This window comes from Triturus cristatus, chromosome 11, assembly GCF_964204655.1.
Source record: "Triturus cristatus chromosome 11, aTriCri1.1, whole genome shotgun sequence".
NCBI lineage: Eukaryota > Metazoa > Chordata > Amphibia > Caudata > Salamandridae > Triturus > Triturus cristatus.
Window position 1 is genome coordinate 4,928,433 of NC_140594.1, and position 13,606 is coordinate 4,942,038.

General features: G+C 48.6%; 2 protein-coding genes across 3 annotated transcripts in view; one reads left to right on the top strand and one right to left on the bottom strand.

Moving 5' to 3' along the window:
- The window catches only part of DHX37 (DEAH-box helicase 37), a 536,866-nt gene extending 532,356 nt beyond the window's left edge, over positions 1-4,510 (bottom strand). Inside the window, exon 1 of one of the 2 annotated variants that reach the window (XM_085634634.1) lies at positions 4,277-4,510. The gene's annotated coding sequence lies outside the window, so the exon portion shown is untranslated. The remainder of the gene's footprint in view (positions 1-4,276) is intronic. The other variant, XM_085634635.1, reaches the window with a different exon arrangement.
- Positions 4,511-4,749: 239 nt separating this feature from the next.
- The window catches only part of BRI3BP (BRI3 binding protein), a 40,916-nt gene continuing 32,059 nt past the window's right edge, over positions 4,750-13,606 (top strand). The window contains exon 1 of the mRNA XM_085634636.1: positions 4,750-5,039. Within this exon, the coding sequence (XP_085490762.1) occupies positions 4,857-5,039 (183 nt within the window). The 5' untranslated portion in view covers positions 4,750-4,856. The remainder of the gene's footprint in view (positions 5,040-13,606) is intronic.

Here is a 13,606-nt window from a genome sequence, read left to right on the forward strand (position 1 = left end):
CTGTCTCTACTTTCTTTATAGTTATAGCTAGATATATTAATGTCACCTGTGCTAGATTGGGGCATTCATTTTAATAAACCCTTTAAAATATATGCGGGCTGTTTGGAAAAGTAACTTATACTTGTGAGTGCTTTGTGTAATTTATTCTTACACTTTTGAGTAACTTTATTTATTTTGGCTATTCACAAGATCCACAGTCTACACATTGTATTATAGCTGCCCATGTTTTGCCAAACTTTATCGAGTTGCAAAATCGGAAGATAAGGCAACCAAAACATTAAAAAGGCATATTTCACTTTTGCTGCCAAACAAAAATGTATACAGGCGAGTCTGCTGAGGTGTATGTGTGAAGACTAGAACGGTTCCATGGTTTCATAGCACACTGTGGGTAATCATTGACAAATAAGCATTCCCAAGTGGGTTATTACAAGATGACGATAAAACTAAACAGTCCTGCGAATTGCTAACGTTCAATCTTTCTAAACAGGCCTCTATGAAGGCAAAAAATGCTTTCCAAAACACCCTCTAAAATAAGATGATAAAAGTTTTGAGTGAGCCTTGATATACTTTCAAGCATTTTGAAAACAGACACAATGGTTGCTCTAGGAAGGCGCAAGGAGCCATAAAGACCCAATTCTGGGCCGGGTGAACCCAAGGGGTTGCCCGTCTCAGTAATATTAAAATCCAAGTTAACTGTGAGACTAAAATCATATTGCCTATGCAGAGTCCCCAAAACTGCATGGCCCATTCATAAGCAAAGGATAGGCCTTGATTTTAAAAGCAGTAAGGTTTACCCCAATAGCACGTTCCCCCAAACAATCTACTGAATGTCTTAAGGCCGGTCATCAATAAGAAAACTTGAATATAGGAGACCCCTTCAAATAAGGCGTGTATTCATTACCATGCACAGATAATAGTAGTGGGATACTTCCACTATTTTTTCAATATTTAGATACCAGGTAAAAGGGAGTTCACCCGGAGTATCCATAGTTTATAAATGTTTATAGACACATGCAATATTTTTAGTTTTGCTGTAATATGGCCCTTTTCATTAGACCTTTCAGAAGTGACAAAATTAAATCTTGATTCAGATTTTAAGGGGTGTTGATTTGTTTTATGTACCTATCGCTAAATATCTCAATCTTGTATAATTTTTTTATTTAAATGTGACGTTACTAATGGATTATGGGCTAAATTTAGGACCCCCCACAGAATGGGAAGGAAAAACACGCTGTATGAATTTAGAAGCGAATAGAATTTCTTTAATATTGTACTGTTCGAATGTTTACTATTGTAATGAATTTTATCAATCAAACAATAAAGTATATATACAAATCTTTTTTCAGAAGCATTCTTTGTAATTACTTAAAGAATTACCCACCCAATCCCACTCCTATAGGGCCCGTTGTGGTACCAGAAGCATCATTTACCGTCCTCTTTCGTTGGGTAATTAAGTAATGGTAATTTTCAATTCCGTCAGTCCTCTAGTTATTTGGGATGAACTAACCTCAAAATGTCCTCCAGGATTTAGGGTACAACCCTGAGACCATACAGTTACGGAGGCTTCTTTTTCATTAATAGAGTTTTGCAACATTGATGGCTATTTGGATCTGGTAACTTTCTTCATTGCTACTCAATTATCTTCCAAGATACTCTTGTGAGCTCAAAGTTTCTGCTTGAAATGTTTGTCTAACCATCTGGTTTTCATAGCTTCAGAACTTCATTCTGCTGCAAGAATAAACCCTTTGGCGACCTCAACCACAGAGACAACTGGTTTTGAGGATGGCTGCGGAACACTTGACTATGTCCAGGCTCCAAAGTCCAAGATGGACATTGGTACCTCACACAGCGATGAGCACACACATGTAAAGTACGAGGACTACATCACGTCATTCTCCAGGTAAAGCTTTGAAACCTCACAAACGTTTGCAAGTATGCTTCATGCATGGAAAAATATAATAAAGGTAGGGGACCACAGTCATGGGCAATGTCAAACACTTTACATGGATGGAGTCAAAGAGAAAACAACAGGTAAAAGGACTATGCCCCTTTGTATTGGTTATGCTGAGAAGGGGCCTTGGTAGATCAGGAGTGCAGGGGGGGGAAATAGGGACTATGGAGCACTGAACCTTAGGGCGAGTGTGGTTTTCTTGAGTAAGGAGGGCAGGGAGAGTGGTAACATAGGGTAAGATGAGGACACCACAGGAGTGAGTGAAGTATGGGGGTAAGCAGTAGGTTTGGTACCAGAGAGAGCAGGGCGGCGACCCCAGGGAAACAGGGAGAGAGACGCCACAGGGTGAGATGAGGACACCTTCAAGAACAAGTGGTGTATGGTGGTGGAGGAGGAGGGGAGAATGAGCATGGTACCTGAGGCAGAGCAGGGCACAGAGACCAGGGAAGAAGAGAGAGTGGTACCACAGGGTGAGATGAGGAAACCTTCAGGAATTAGTGATGCATGGGGGTGGAGGGAGGTTAGCAGTGGGCATGGTACCAGATGCAGAGCAGGACAGAGGGACCAGGGAAGCAGGGAGAGTCTTACCACAGGAATGAATGATGCATGGGAAGGAGGTAAGAAGAGAGCATGGTACCAGAGAGAAGGGAGAGACCAGGGAAGCAGGGAGAGTCTTACCACAGAAATGAGTGATGCATGGGAAAGGGGTAAGAAGATAGCATGGTAGCACAGAGAGGGAAGATAGACCACGGAGGTAGAGAAAGGGGTAAGATGAGGACACCGCAAGAGTGAGTGAAACACGGGGGAAAGAAGTGGGCATGGTACCTGAGAGAGAGCAGGGCAGAAACCCAGGAAGCAGGGAGAGTCGTACCACAGGGTGAGATGAGGACACCTTCAGGAATGAGTGATGGGTAGGGTGAGGTAAGCAGTGGGCATGGTACCAGAGGCAGGGCAGAGAGACCAGGGAAGAAGGGAGAGTGGTACAATAGGGTAAGATGAGGACACCGCGGGAGTGAGTGAAGCATGGGGGTAAGCAGTAGGCATGGTAACAGGGAGAGAGCAGGGGAGATAGACCAGGGAAGAAGGAAGAGTGGTACCACAGGGTGAGATGAAGAAACCTTCAGGAACGACTGATGCATGGGGGTAGGGTGAAGTAAGCTGTGGGCATGGTACCAGAGACAGGGCAAAGAGAACAGAGAAGCAGGGAGAGTCGTACCACAAGGTGAGATGAGGACACCTTCGGGGTTGAGTGATGCATAGGGGTGGAGGGAGGTTAGCAGCGGGCATGGTACCAGATGCAGAGCGGAGAGACCAGGGAAGCAGAGAGAATCTTACCATAGGAATGAGTGATGCATTGGAAGGGGGTAAGAAGAGGGTATGCTATCAGAGGCAGGGCAGAGAGACCAGGGAAGAAAGGAGAGTGGTACCAGAGGAATGAGTGAAGCATGGGGGTGGAGGGAGGTTAGCAGAGGGCATGGTACCAGAGGACAGGCAGAGAGACCAGGGAAGAAGGGAGAATGGTACCACAGGAATGAGTGATGCATGGATGGGAAGGGGGTAAGAAGAGAGCATGGAACCAGAGAGATGGGAGAGACCAGGGAAGCAGGAAGAGTCGTACCACAGAGTGAGATGAGGACACCTTCAGGAATGAGTGATACATGGGGATAGGGGAGGTAAGAATGGGCATGGCACTAGAGGCAGGGAAGAGGGACCAAGGAAGAAGGGAGAGTGGTACCAAAAGAATGAGTTCTGCGTGGGAAGGGGGGTAAGAAGAGAGCCTGGTACCGGGGAGAGACCAGGGAAGAAGGGAGAGTCGTACCAGAGTGAGATGAGGACACCTTCAGGAATGAGTGATGCATGGGGGTGGGGGAGGTAAGAATGGGCATGGTACTGAGGCAGGACAGAGAGACCAGGGAAGAAGGGAGAGTGGTACCGCAGGGTGAGATGGGAACACCGCAGGAGTGAGTGATGCATGGGGGTGGAGGGGGTAATCAGTGGGCATGGTAACAGAGGCAGAGTCCAGGAAAGCAGTGAGAGTCGCACCGCAGTGTAAGATGAGTGAGTGATGGGTGGGGGTGAAGGGAGTTTAGCAGCAGGGATGGTGGCAGAGGCCTGAGAAGCAAGAAGAGTAGTACCACAGGAATGGGGGCTGCATGGGGTGTGATGAGTGGGCATGGTACCAGAGGCAGAGCAGGGCACCCCGCTTGTCGCAGAGCCCTCCAAGGGGGAGGCATGACCTCTCCACACAGGGAGGTGAGCGGTGACGAGGATACAACCCCAGCTGCAGAGGCCGGAGGGTCCCCTTACTCCCTTTCCCCAACTCACGTTCAGTCCTATGGGCAAAGCATGGACATCACCAGCTCTCTGCCGGAAGCGGATGTTACGTCGTCAACCAGCACAGACGTTCTAGCGAGAGAGAGGTGGCTAGAAACCGTATGGTGACTGAAGACACCTGCTGCTACAGCCCGGGACCGCCACTCTCTTGCCAATCTATGAAGGGTGTCACGCTCGAATAAAATAGTGAGTGGCCTCTGCTATCCCCGTACCAAGATGGCTGCCACGAACACCGGTGTGCTGTCGGATATCGTGTCTCATACCAAGATGGCTGCCACTGACAGCTTGGGGACTTCCCCTTCTAGTCTCTCTCAAAGATGATTGTCATGTCGACTGTTACTTCCCTTAGAGATAACTCTCCAAGATGGCCGACGCAGTACTCACGACGAGCGGCAGCAGCAGTGTGTTTTACGTTACGGCGGACGTCGCGCTCCCTGTACTAAGATGGCCGCTATTTACGTGCGTTGAATGAGAAGCGGCGCGGAGCTCCTTGTCCTTTGTCTGTTTCGCGCTCACTGAGCAGCTCCTGGCTCGACCTTCCGTTCCCGCCACCAGTCCCGCCGCCCCGGAGATGGCGCGTGTCCCCCGGCTGCAGGTGCTGCTGCTGCTCGTCCTGGTCATCGGCTCCGTCGGGTGCGAGGCCGCCCGCAGCCGGAACCCCGAGAAGCAGAACGCCTTCCGCCGGGCGGCGAGCGGGGCCTACCAGGGGCTCAGCTCCATCTTTGGCGAGGACAACGTGCGGGCGGCGCACAAGGTGAGACGGGGGGAAGCCGTGGCAGGGGCGTGCGGAGCCCTGTGGGGGAGGCAAGGGCATGAGGGGTAAATGATGCTGAGGATCACTGGGTGCAGAGTCCGGGCAGGATCACTCAGTGCAGAGTCTGGGGGTAAAGATCATTGGGTGCAGGGCACACAGGATCATTGGGTGCAGGGCACACAGGATCATTGGGTGCAGGGCACACAGGATCACTGGGTGCAGGGCACACAGGATCACTGGGTGCAGGGCACACAGGATCACTGGGTGCAGGGCACACAGGAACACTGGGTGCAGGGCACACAGGAACACTGGGTGCAGGGCACACAGGAACACTGGGTGCAGGACACACAGGATCACTGGGTGCAGGACACACAGGATCACTGGGTGCAGGACACACAGGATCACTGGGTGCAGGACACACAGGATCACTGGGTGTAGGACACACAGGATCACTGGGTGTAGGACACACAGGATCACTGGGTGTAGGACACACAGGATCACTGGGTGTAGGACACACAGGATCACTGGGTGTAGGACACACAGGATCACTGGGTGTAGGACACACAGGATCACTGGGTGTAGGACACACAGGATCACTGGGTGTAGGACACACAGGATCACTGGGTGTAGGACACACAGGATCACTGGGTGTAGGACACACAGGATCACTGGGTGTAGGACACACAGGATCACTGGGTGTAGGACACACAGGATCACTGGGTGTAGGACACACAGGATCACTGGGTGTAGGACACACAGGATCACTGGGTGTAGGACACACAGGATCACTGGGTGCAGGACACACAGGATCACTGGGTGCAGGACACACAGGATCACTGGGTGCAGGACACACAGGATCACTCCGAGTCTGGGGGTCCAGGACACACAGGATCACTGGGTGCTGGACACACTGGATCACTCGGTGCAGAGTCTGGGGGTCCAGAACACACTGGATCACTCGGTGCAGAGTCTAGGGGTCCAGAACACACCGGATCACTCGGTGCAGAGTCTTGGGGTCCAGAACACACCGGATCACTCGGTGCAGAGTCTTGGGGTCCAGAACACACTGGATCACTCGGTGCAGAGTCTGGGGTGTCGAGAACACACTGGATCACTCGGTGCAGAGTCTGGGGGGGGTCCAGAACACACTGGATCACTCAATGCAGAGTCTGGGGGGCTAAAGAACTCACAGGATCACTTAGTGCAGAGTCTGAGGGTACAGGGTCGCTGGGTGCAGGACACACAGGGTCGCTGGGTGCAGGACACACAGGGTCGCTGGGTGCAGGACACACAGGGTCGCTGGGTGCAGGACACACAGGGTCGCTGGGTGCAGAGTCTGGGGGTACAGGACACACTGGGTGCAGAGTCTGGGGGTACAGGACACACTGGGTCACTGGGTGCAGAGTCTGGGGGTACAGGTCACTGGGTGCAGAGTCTGGGGGTACAGGACACTGGGTCACTGGGTGCAGAGTCTGGGGGTACAGGACACTGGGTCACTGGGTGCAGAGTCTGGGGGTACAGAATACACAGGATTACTGGACGCAGAGCTCTCTGGGTGGGTAAAGAACACACACGATTACTGGGAGCAGAGGTCTGCCGGCGGGTGCAGACCACATGACTGGTTACAGAGCTCTCTGGGGGGTACAGGACACACAGGATTACTGGTTGCAGAGCCCTACGGGCGGGTACAGGATACACAGGATTACTGGGTGCAGAGCCCTGCAGGTGGGTACAGGATACACAGCATTACTGGGTGCAGAGCACTGCAGGTGGGTGCGGAACACAGGTTACTGGGTGTGGAGCCCTGCGTGTGGGTGCAGAACACAGGATTACTGGGTGCGGAGCCCTGCGTGTGGGTGCAGAACACAGGATTACTGGGTGCGGAGCCCTGCGTGTGGGTGCAGAACACAGGATTATTGGGTGCGGAGCCCTGCTGTTGGGTGCAGAACACAGGATTATTGGGTGCGGAGCCCTGCGGTTGTGTGCAGAACACAGGATTACTGGGTGCGGAGCCCTGCTGTTGGGTGCAGAACACAGGATTACTGGGTGCGGAGCCCTGCGGTTGTGTGCAGAACACAGGATTACTGGGTGCGGAGCCCTGCTGTTGGGTGCAGAACACAGGATTACTGGGTGCGGAGCCCTGCTGTTGGGTGCAGAACACAGGATTACTGGGTGCAAAGCTCTCGCTGGTACAGAACACAGGTTTGCAGGGAGCGAAGGTCTGAGGGTGCAGATAACACATGATTACTGTGTTGAGAGCCTTTTGGGAGAGGGAAGGGCACTCTGGGTTACTGATCCATAGGGTTAATGGGTGCAGAGCCCTGCTGGGCGTAAGGAATACACAGGATTCCTGGGAGGAGAGGTCTGCAGGTATAGAACAGACCGGTTTACTGGGCGCAGAGCTCCCTGGGTGGGTAAAGCACACCGGATTACTGGGTGCAGAGCTCTGTGAGGTCTGCGGGTACACAACACACTGCAAGCGGGCGCAAGACACAGAATTACGGATGCAGGCCCTGCAGGTTGGCTCTGAATTTAGGATTGCAGGGTGCAGTGCCCTGCTTGCATGCATCTTTGAAGATACACTGTCTGCTTTGGATGGCTGATTTGCGTGAGCATTCTGAGGCCGTGAGATATTGTGACAGTGTTAGTTTAAGCCTTGATGGGTGACACTTAGTAGAGATGATGGGCTCTGACGCATCCTGTCCCTTGGACAAAGTTATTATATCGCCAGCAATTTTAGTTTGACCCTGTTGTACGAAACCAACTCTAGGGGCGACCTGTAGAAGAAGTGGACCCAGAACAGAAGTGACAAACCGCCTCACAGTGTACCTCACTTCCTGCACTCTGCCAAACTGTGCTTCCTGTGGTGTCGCAATGCATATTGCTGCAAGCATACTTCAGCAATCTTCTTCTGTCCAAATCGATGCAATGCCATGTTTGAACAGGGGTCGCTGTTTCCCCTAGTGCAAAAACTCACTGTCACATTTAGTCCTTTTATAGTGAAAACCACAGCACGTTGGTGTCTCTCTGGCTAAGTGTAAACTTTAGAAGCAGTAAGTAAATGTATGAAAGTGGCTCTGTATATATTGAACCAAAGTAAGGTTCAGGGTGCACAGAGTCCACAGTCTCCAGAGGTTTGGCAGAGGTTAAAGTTAGATATAACCTTACTCTAAAGTGGTAGCTTGGTCGAGCAGTAAGGCAGTATCAGAGGACAGTGTAAAGCATTTGTTGTAGACACTCAATCAGCAAATGGTCTTACACACTCAAGAACTGAACTCTAGGCCAATTGTTTTGTATATAAAAATATATAGTAGTTTTATTTTAGAACCAACAATAGGTATCAAAATACTTTCTCAGAATCAAATGCTGTAGTTCTATACTTTCAATAAGCAATAGACTTTTAAATGCAATAGTTACAGTTGTTGCAATAGGCAACACAATTATAACATTGAGCTCAATGGGAGTTTTTAGTTTTCAGTTACTTTGCTTATGATTTTCTCAGGGCTGGATCCTGGATTCAGCCCTGGTGCATTTCCTGTAAACAGTTGAAAGAAATTGTTTTTGTTACACGGGCGATTTTTAAGGAATATTTGTATGTTTCAAAAATCGACACTTTGAAGAATTTCTGGCAAAAACCAGGCAATGTTATCCTATGGAGGAAAGTTTGGTTATCGGAAAATCGCAGTTATAATTACTTTTCAGGGTCAGTGCTGGGCACCAAGATTCAGCACTGGGATCTCTCCTGATAACAGGTGAGTAATTTTGTTTTCGTTATTCGGCTGATTTTGGGTGGTTATTTTAAAGTTTCAAAACTCGACACTTAGAAGAATTTCCAAGTAAAACCAGTCAATGTTACCCCATGGAGAAAAAGTGACTTATCGGCTTTCAGGTAAGTACTCGTCTGGCAGAGTTAAGTTTCTGGGCATAGACTCAGGGGTCTCCCAAGGTCAGGTAGGTACAGTTGTTACACCCTCAGCGGCACAGGGGCAGCCGGGTGCAGAGAGAGTTAGGCCCAATGTTAGCCTGTGGCAGACAGGGGGCCTTTGGTTGGTGGCTGCTAGCAGGCAGGCCACGCGGCTGTGGGAGCTGGGCTCCTGGTCACTCACTCAGGACAAGTGGGCAAGAAATATAGTATAGAGGTTGCACTCCCAGGGGCACTCGGGCGGCTGGGTGCAGGGTGCTTTGAGCCGTGGGGAGCTCAATGTATTTCAACGGAGAAGCTACCAGATGAACACAGGCTGCAAGCTCGGGGACGAAGATTCTTCAGGTGCGACCACCACTTCAAGAGGTAAGTTGGGAAGCTGTAGAATAGGTAGGCACCCAGGAGTTGGGCACATGGGGCCGGTGGGCGCCGGGTTCAGGGGTGCCTTTTGGCGTCGGAGAATCTTATCCTCTGCTCGTGGGAGTCTCAGTCTTTTAGAGTCACAAGGCAGTCAGGTCCTCCGGGGTTTTTGAGGTTGCTGATCACTGGAGACGCCGGGTTTTAACAGGTTTGAGGGTCAACAGGCCTGTAGGGCTGGGGCCAAGTCAGTTGGTGTCTTCCTCTTGTTAGCAGCTGCACGGCAGGTCTTCTTTCTTCTTATTCTTCTTGCTTGTTTCGGATTCGGGATCCGAGGAAGGAAGGTTCAGGGTGCCCCTAAATACTAAATTTAGGGGCGTTACAGGTAGGTAAAGGGCAGGGACCAATGGGTCGCTTCCCTGGAATGGGTACACCCCCTATCCTGCTACTCTCCTGTGGGAGGGGGACAGTAGCCTAGTCATGATTGTGTAGGGCTTCCCATCTTTAAGATGGCGAGAGCCCGGAGATGTGCTTCACCTCGCCTCCCCCACCTGAGGGGTGGGGTTGGCAGAGGCTGGCACACCCCCTTTCCTCACTTGGGGTTTCCCACCAGTCTTCCCGCCAGAGAGGGGACTAGAACCAGTGGGGACCAGTTGCTGAGTACAGCAAGTGGTCTGGGGAGGCTCACAAAGGCGGCATGCCTTTGAAGCTCCCCCCTGCCCATCCTGGGGAAGGAGACTGAAGTGATGGTAGAGGCATAATGATGTGGAATATGATATATTTATTTAAGACCAGTAATAACAGGTGAGAGCCGGGGAAGCGACGTCCTTCTCCAACAGCTCCGTAACATCAATGTTCCACATGGAACTATCATTACAACACTCCACATTCTAATGCATGTGCATTTAAAGGAATAAGAACACAACACATCCCCCCCCCATACATAAAAGGAGAAACAGGGAAGGTAAAATAAAAGAGGAAGGATGGTAAGGAAAAACAAAATGAATATAAACAAGAAATACAATATTACAAAGCATAGTCTTTCAGCCATCTGGGCACAACTCTTGTTCTCTTATCAAGTAACACATTAGTCTTATTCTGTGTAACACTTGCGTCCAAACTTGTAGAAGCATTAAGATTAGTTTGAACTTCACACTCATGACTACCACCTTCACCCACTCCCCCCTCCAAACACAAAGGAAGGTAGGAATGCCTGAGTTCACCAGAATTGGTCGTCAACTCCTTACCCAGTTGAGACTGAATCTGGCTATTCTCAAAATGATCTTCTACCCAATCAAAATTGTTGATACATGAATCAGGAAAAACTTCTACACAATTTTGATCAGGGTTAAAGGCAATATTCTTAAGATTCCATACCCTACCATCCTCCAGTCTTACAGAATTCCTTAAAACTTCCGCCACTTTACAAGGTGGTTCAAAACGGCTCATACCCTTAGGAACCTTGAAAGGTTTCTTCACCCTCACCCAATCTCCAACCTTGATCGAAACATCTTTGGTATTATGGTGAGAGTCATAGAATTCTCTGCTCTTCTCGTGACTGGACATTAATCTATTCTTGACATCCTCAGGAGACCAACATGCAATTTTTCCATCAAACAGCCATCCAGGGTTAAACTTACATCTAGCTGTTCTGCCCCTCATCATAGTGAATGGGGACATGCCAGTGCTGTTCTGCACAGTAACTCTATATGACCAAACCGCCTTCTGTACTTGTACCTTCCAATCAAGTCCACTGTGCACAGAAGCCTGAATGATACCCTTGATCACCCTGTTAAATCTTTCAACAGTGCCGTTGCCACTAGGGTTATATAACGCCGTAGTCTTGTGTTTGACACCACATCTGTCGAAATACTCTTTAGCTAGTCTAGAAGTAAATTGGACACCATTGTCCGATAGCACACAACCCGGCAAACCCTCCAACATGAATATTTTATCTAAAAATTTAAGTACTGTCTGAGTGTCAACCCTTTCCACAATCTTGACAATAGGCCATTTGGAAAAAAGGTCAATTGCCACCAAACCATATTCTCTAGCGTCTCCAACAGGTCCAAAAATATCCACCGCGATGGTGTTCCAAGGAAAGTTTGGAATTAAACCATCACTCATCTTGGGCTTTAAAGTCCTAAAAGTTTTGTCAGCAGACATGCAAACTGTACACTTTTTGACAAACTCCTCCACCTCCCCGTCAATTCCAGGCCACCAGAACATACCTTTGACAATAGACTTGGTTCTCATGATCCCGAAATGCCCCTCATGGCACAATTGCAGAATTTTCTTTCTTAAAGACATAGGTGGAACGATTCTATCCCCTCTAAACAACAAATCATTTTCAGAGGACAACTCCATACGGACTTGCCAAAAGGCATCCAAACCAGGGATATTCTTCACTTTGGGCCAGCCCTTACAAATATGCTCTAAAACATTTTTCAAAACAGGATCCTTCCCCTGTTCAGTTAACCACTCCGTTTTACTTATCGCAGGCTCACCACAATCGTGTACCAAAGCCACACAGTATTCGCTCCAAGGATCATCTTCACACTCCTCCAAAGGAGGTGGAAGTCTCGACAGACAATCAGCAATGCGGTTGTCCTTACCTGGCAGGTAAACCATTTTATAGATATATTCCTTCATCCGCATAGATCATCTAGCTAACCTTGCGGATGCACTTGAAATACCCTCACATGATAAAATGCGGATCAATGGTTTATGGTCTGTACGAATAGTCACGGGTTTGCCCCAAACGAATGCTCGGAAATGCTCTAGCGCCCACGCACACGCTAAAGCTTCCCTCTCGATGATAGGGTACCTACTTTCAGCAGGGGAAAGAGCCCTAGATGCAAATAAAATTACCTTTTCCATACCGTGCCCATCGTACTGTGACAACACCGCGCCCAAACCCTTGTCACTTGCGTCAGTTGTGAGCAAACAATCCACATTGGGGTCAAAACTGGCAAGAGCATTTACTTTTTGTAACTCCTTCTTGATTAAATTAAATTCTTCCTCGCACAATTCACTCCAAATGAACTTAGAGTTCTTCTTCAATAGTGCACGCATATTGCAAACTTTCGCTGCGAAATTTTTTATGAACTTGGCACAGTACTCAGCCATGCCGAGGAATGCTCTCACCTCATCTTTTGAAACCGGTGCAGAGAACTTAACAATATTCTCCACTAAGGTAGGCTTGGGTTCAACACCTTTTTCGCTTATGACATGCCCCAAATATGAAACACTTCTTTGGCTGAATTTGCATTTGGATAACTCTACAGTCAGACCAGCTGATTGCAAGGTTCCCAAAACTTGTTTCAATTTGGAATCATGACTTTCTTTATCTTTTGCTGCAACAAGAATATCATCCTGAAAAAATGAAACATACTCCATATCTCCAAACAATCTGTGCATCAACCGCTGAAAAACAGCAGCGGCTGAGGCCAACCCAAAGGGCATACGCCTGAATTGATAACAACCAAACGGTGTTATAAACGCCGTGAGGTTCTTAGAGTCTGGATCCAACATCACCTGGTGGTAGGCGGCAGAAAGATCTACCGTGGAAAACCAAGTAGCACCTTTCAAGGAAGATACCATTTCATTTATTCTCGGAAGGGGAAACTTTTCAACCACGATGTTATTGTTCAAGTGGCGCAAATCAATGCATAGACGGATTTTTCCGTTGGGTTTCCGGGCCACCACAATCGGAGAAATCCACTCAGATGTTTCCACTTCTTCGATAATGCCTTTGGCAAGCAGACCCTGAACTTCCTTTTTCACTTCCTCCCTTATAAGAATAGGTATCGGCCTCACCTTATGAACCTTGGGTTGTGCATCAGCCTTTAAAATTATCTTATGTTCAAACCCCTTCAGAACACCCAACTCTTTATTAAATACCTTGGGAAAACTTTCAGATAGCGTTTCCTCCATTCTACTACAGTCATCCAAAATCAAAACTTTGTCCTTAGAATTAGGATCCAGGATGATGTGTAATTTCTTCTGATCGAACCATCCTAAAACAGATGGCCCAACCTTTGCCACATACAACTTTGCTCTTGTGGACCTGCCTTTAAATACAAAGGTAAGCCATCTAAAACCAATCATACCTATCCTGTTACCTGTAAAACTGATTGGGCACACATCTGATGGGTATAACTGCTCACCAATCTTATTTACAAACTTCCTTTGCCAAACCTCCTCATTAATGATCGTGTATGGAGAACCAGAGTCCGCATACACACTTATGGTTACCCCCCCTAGGGATATATCACAAATTGGTTTT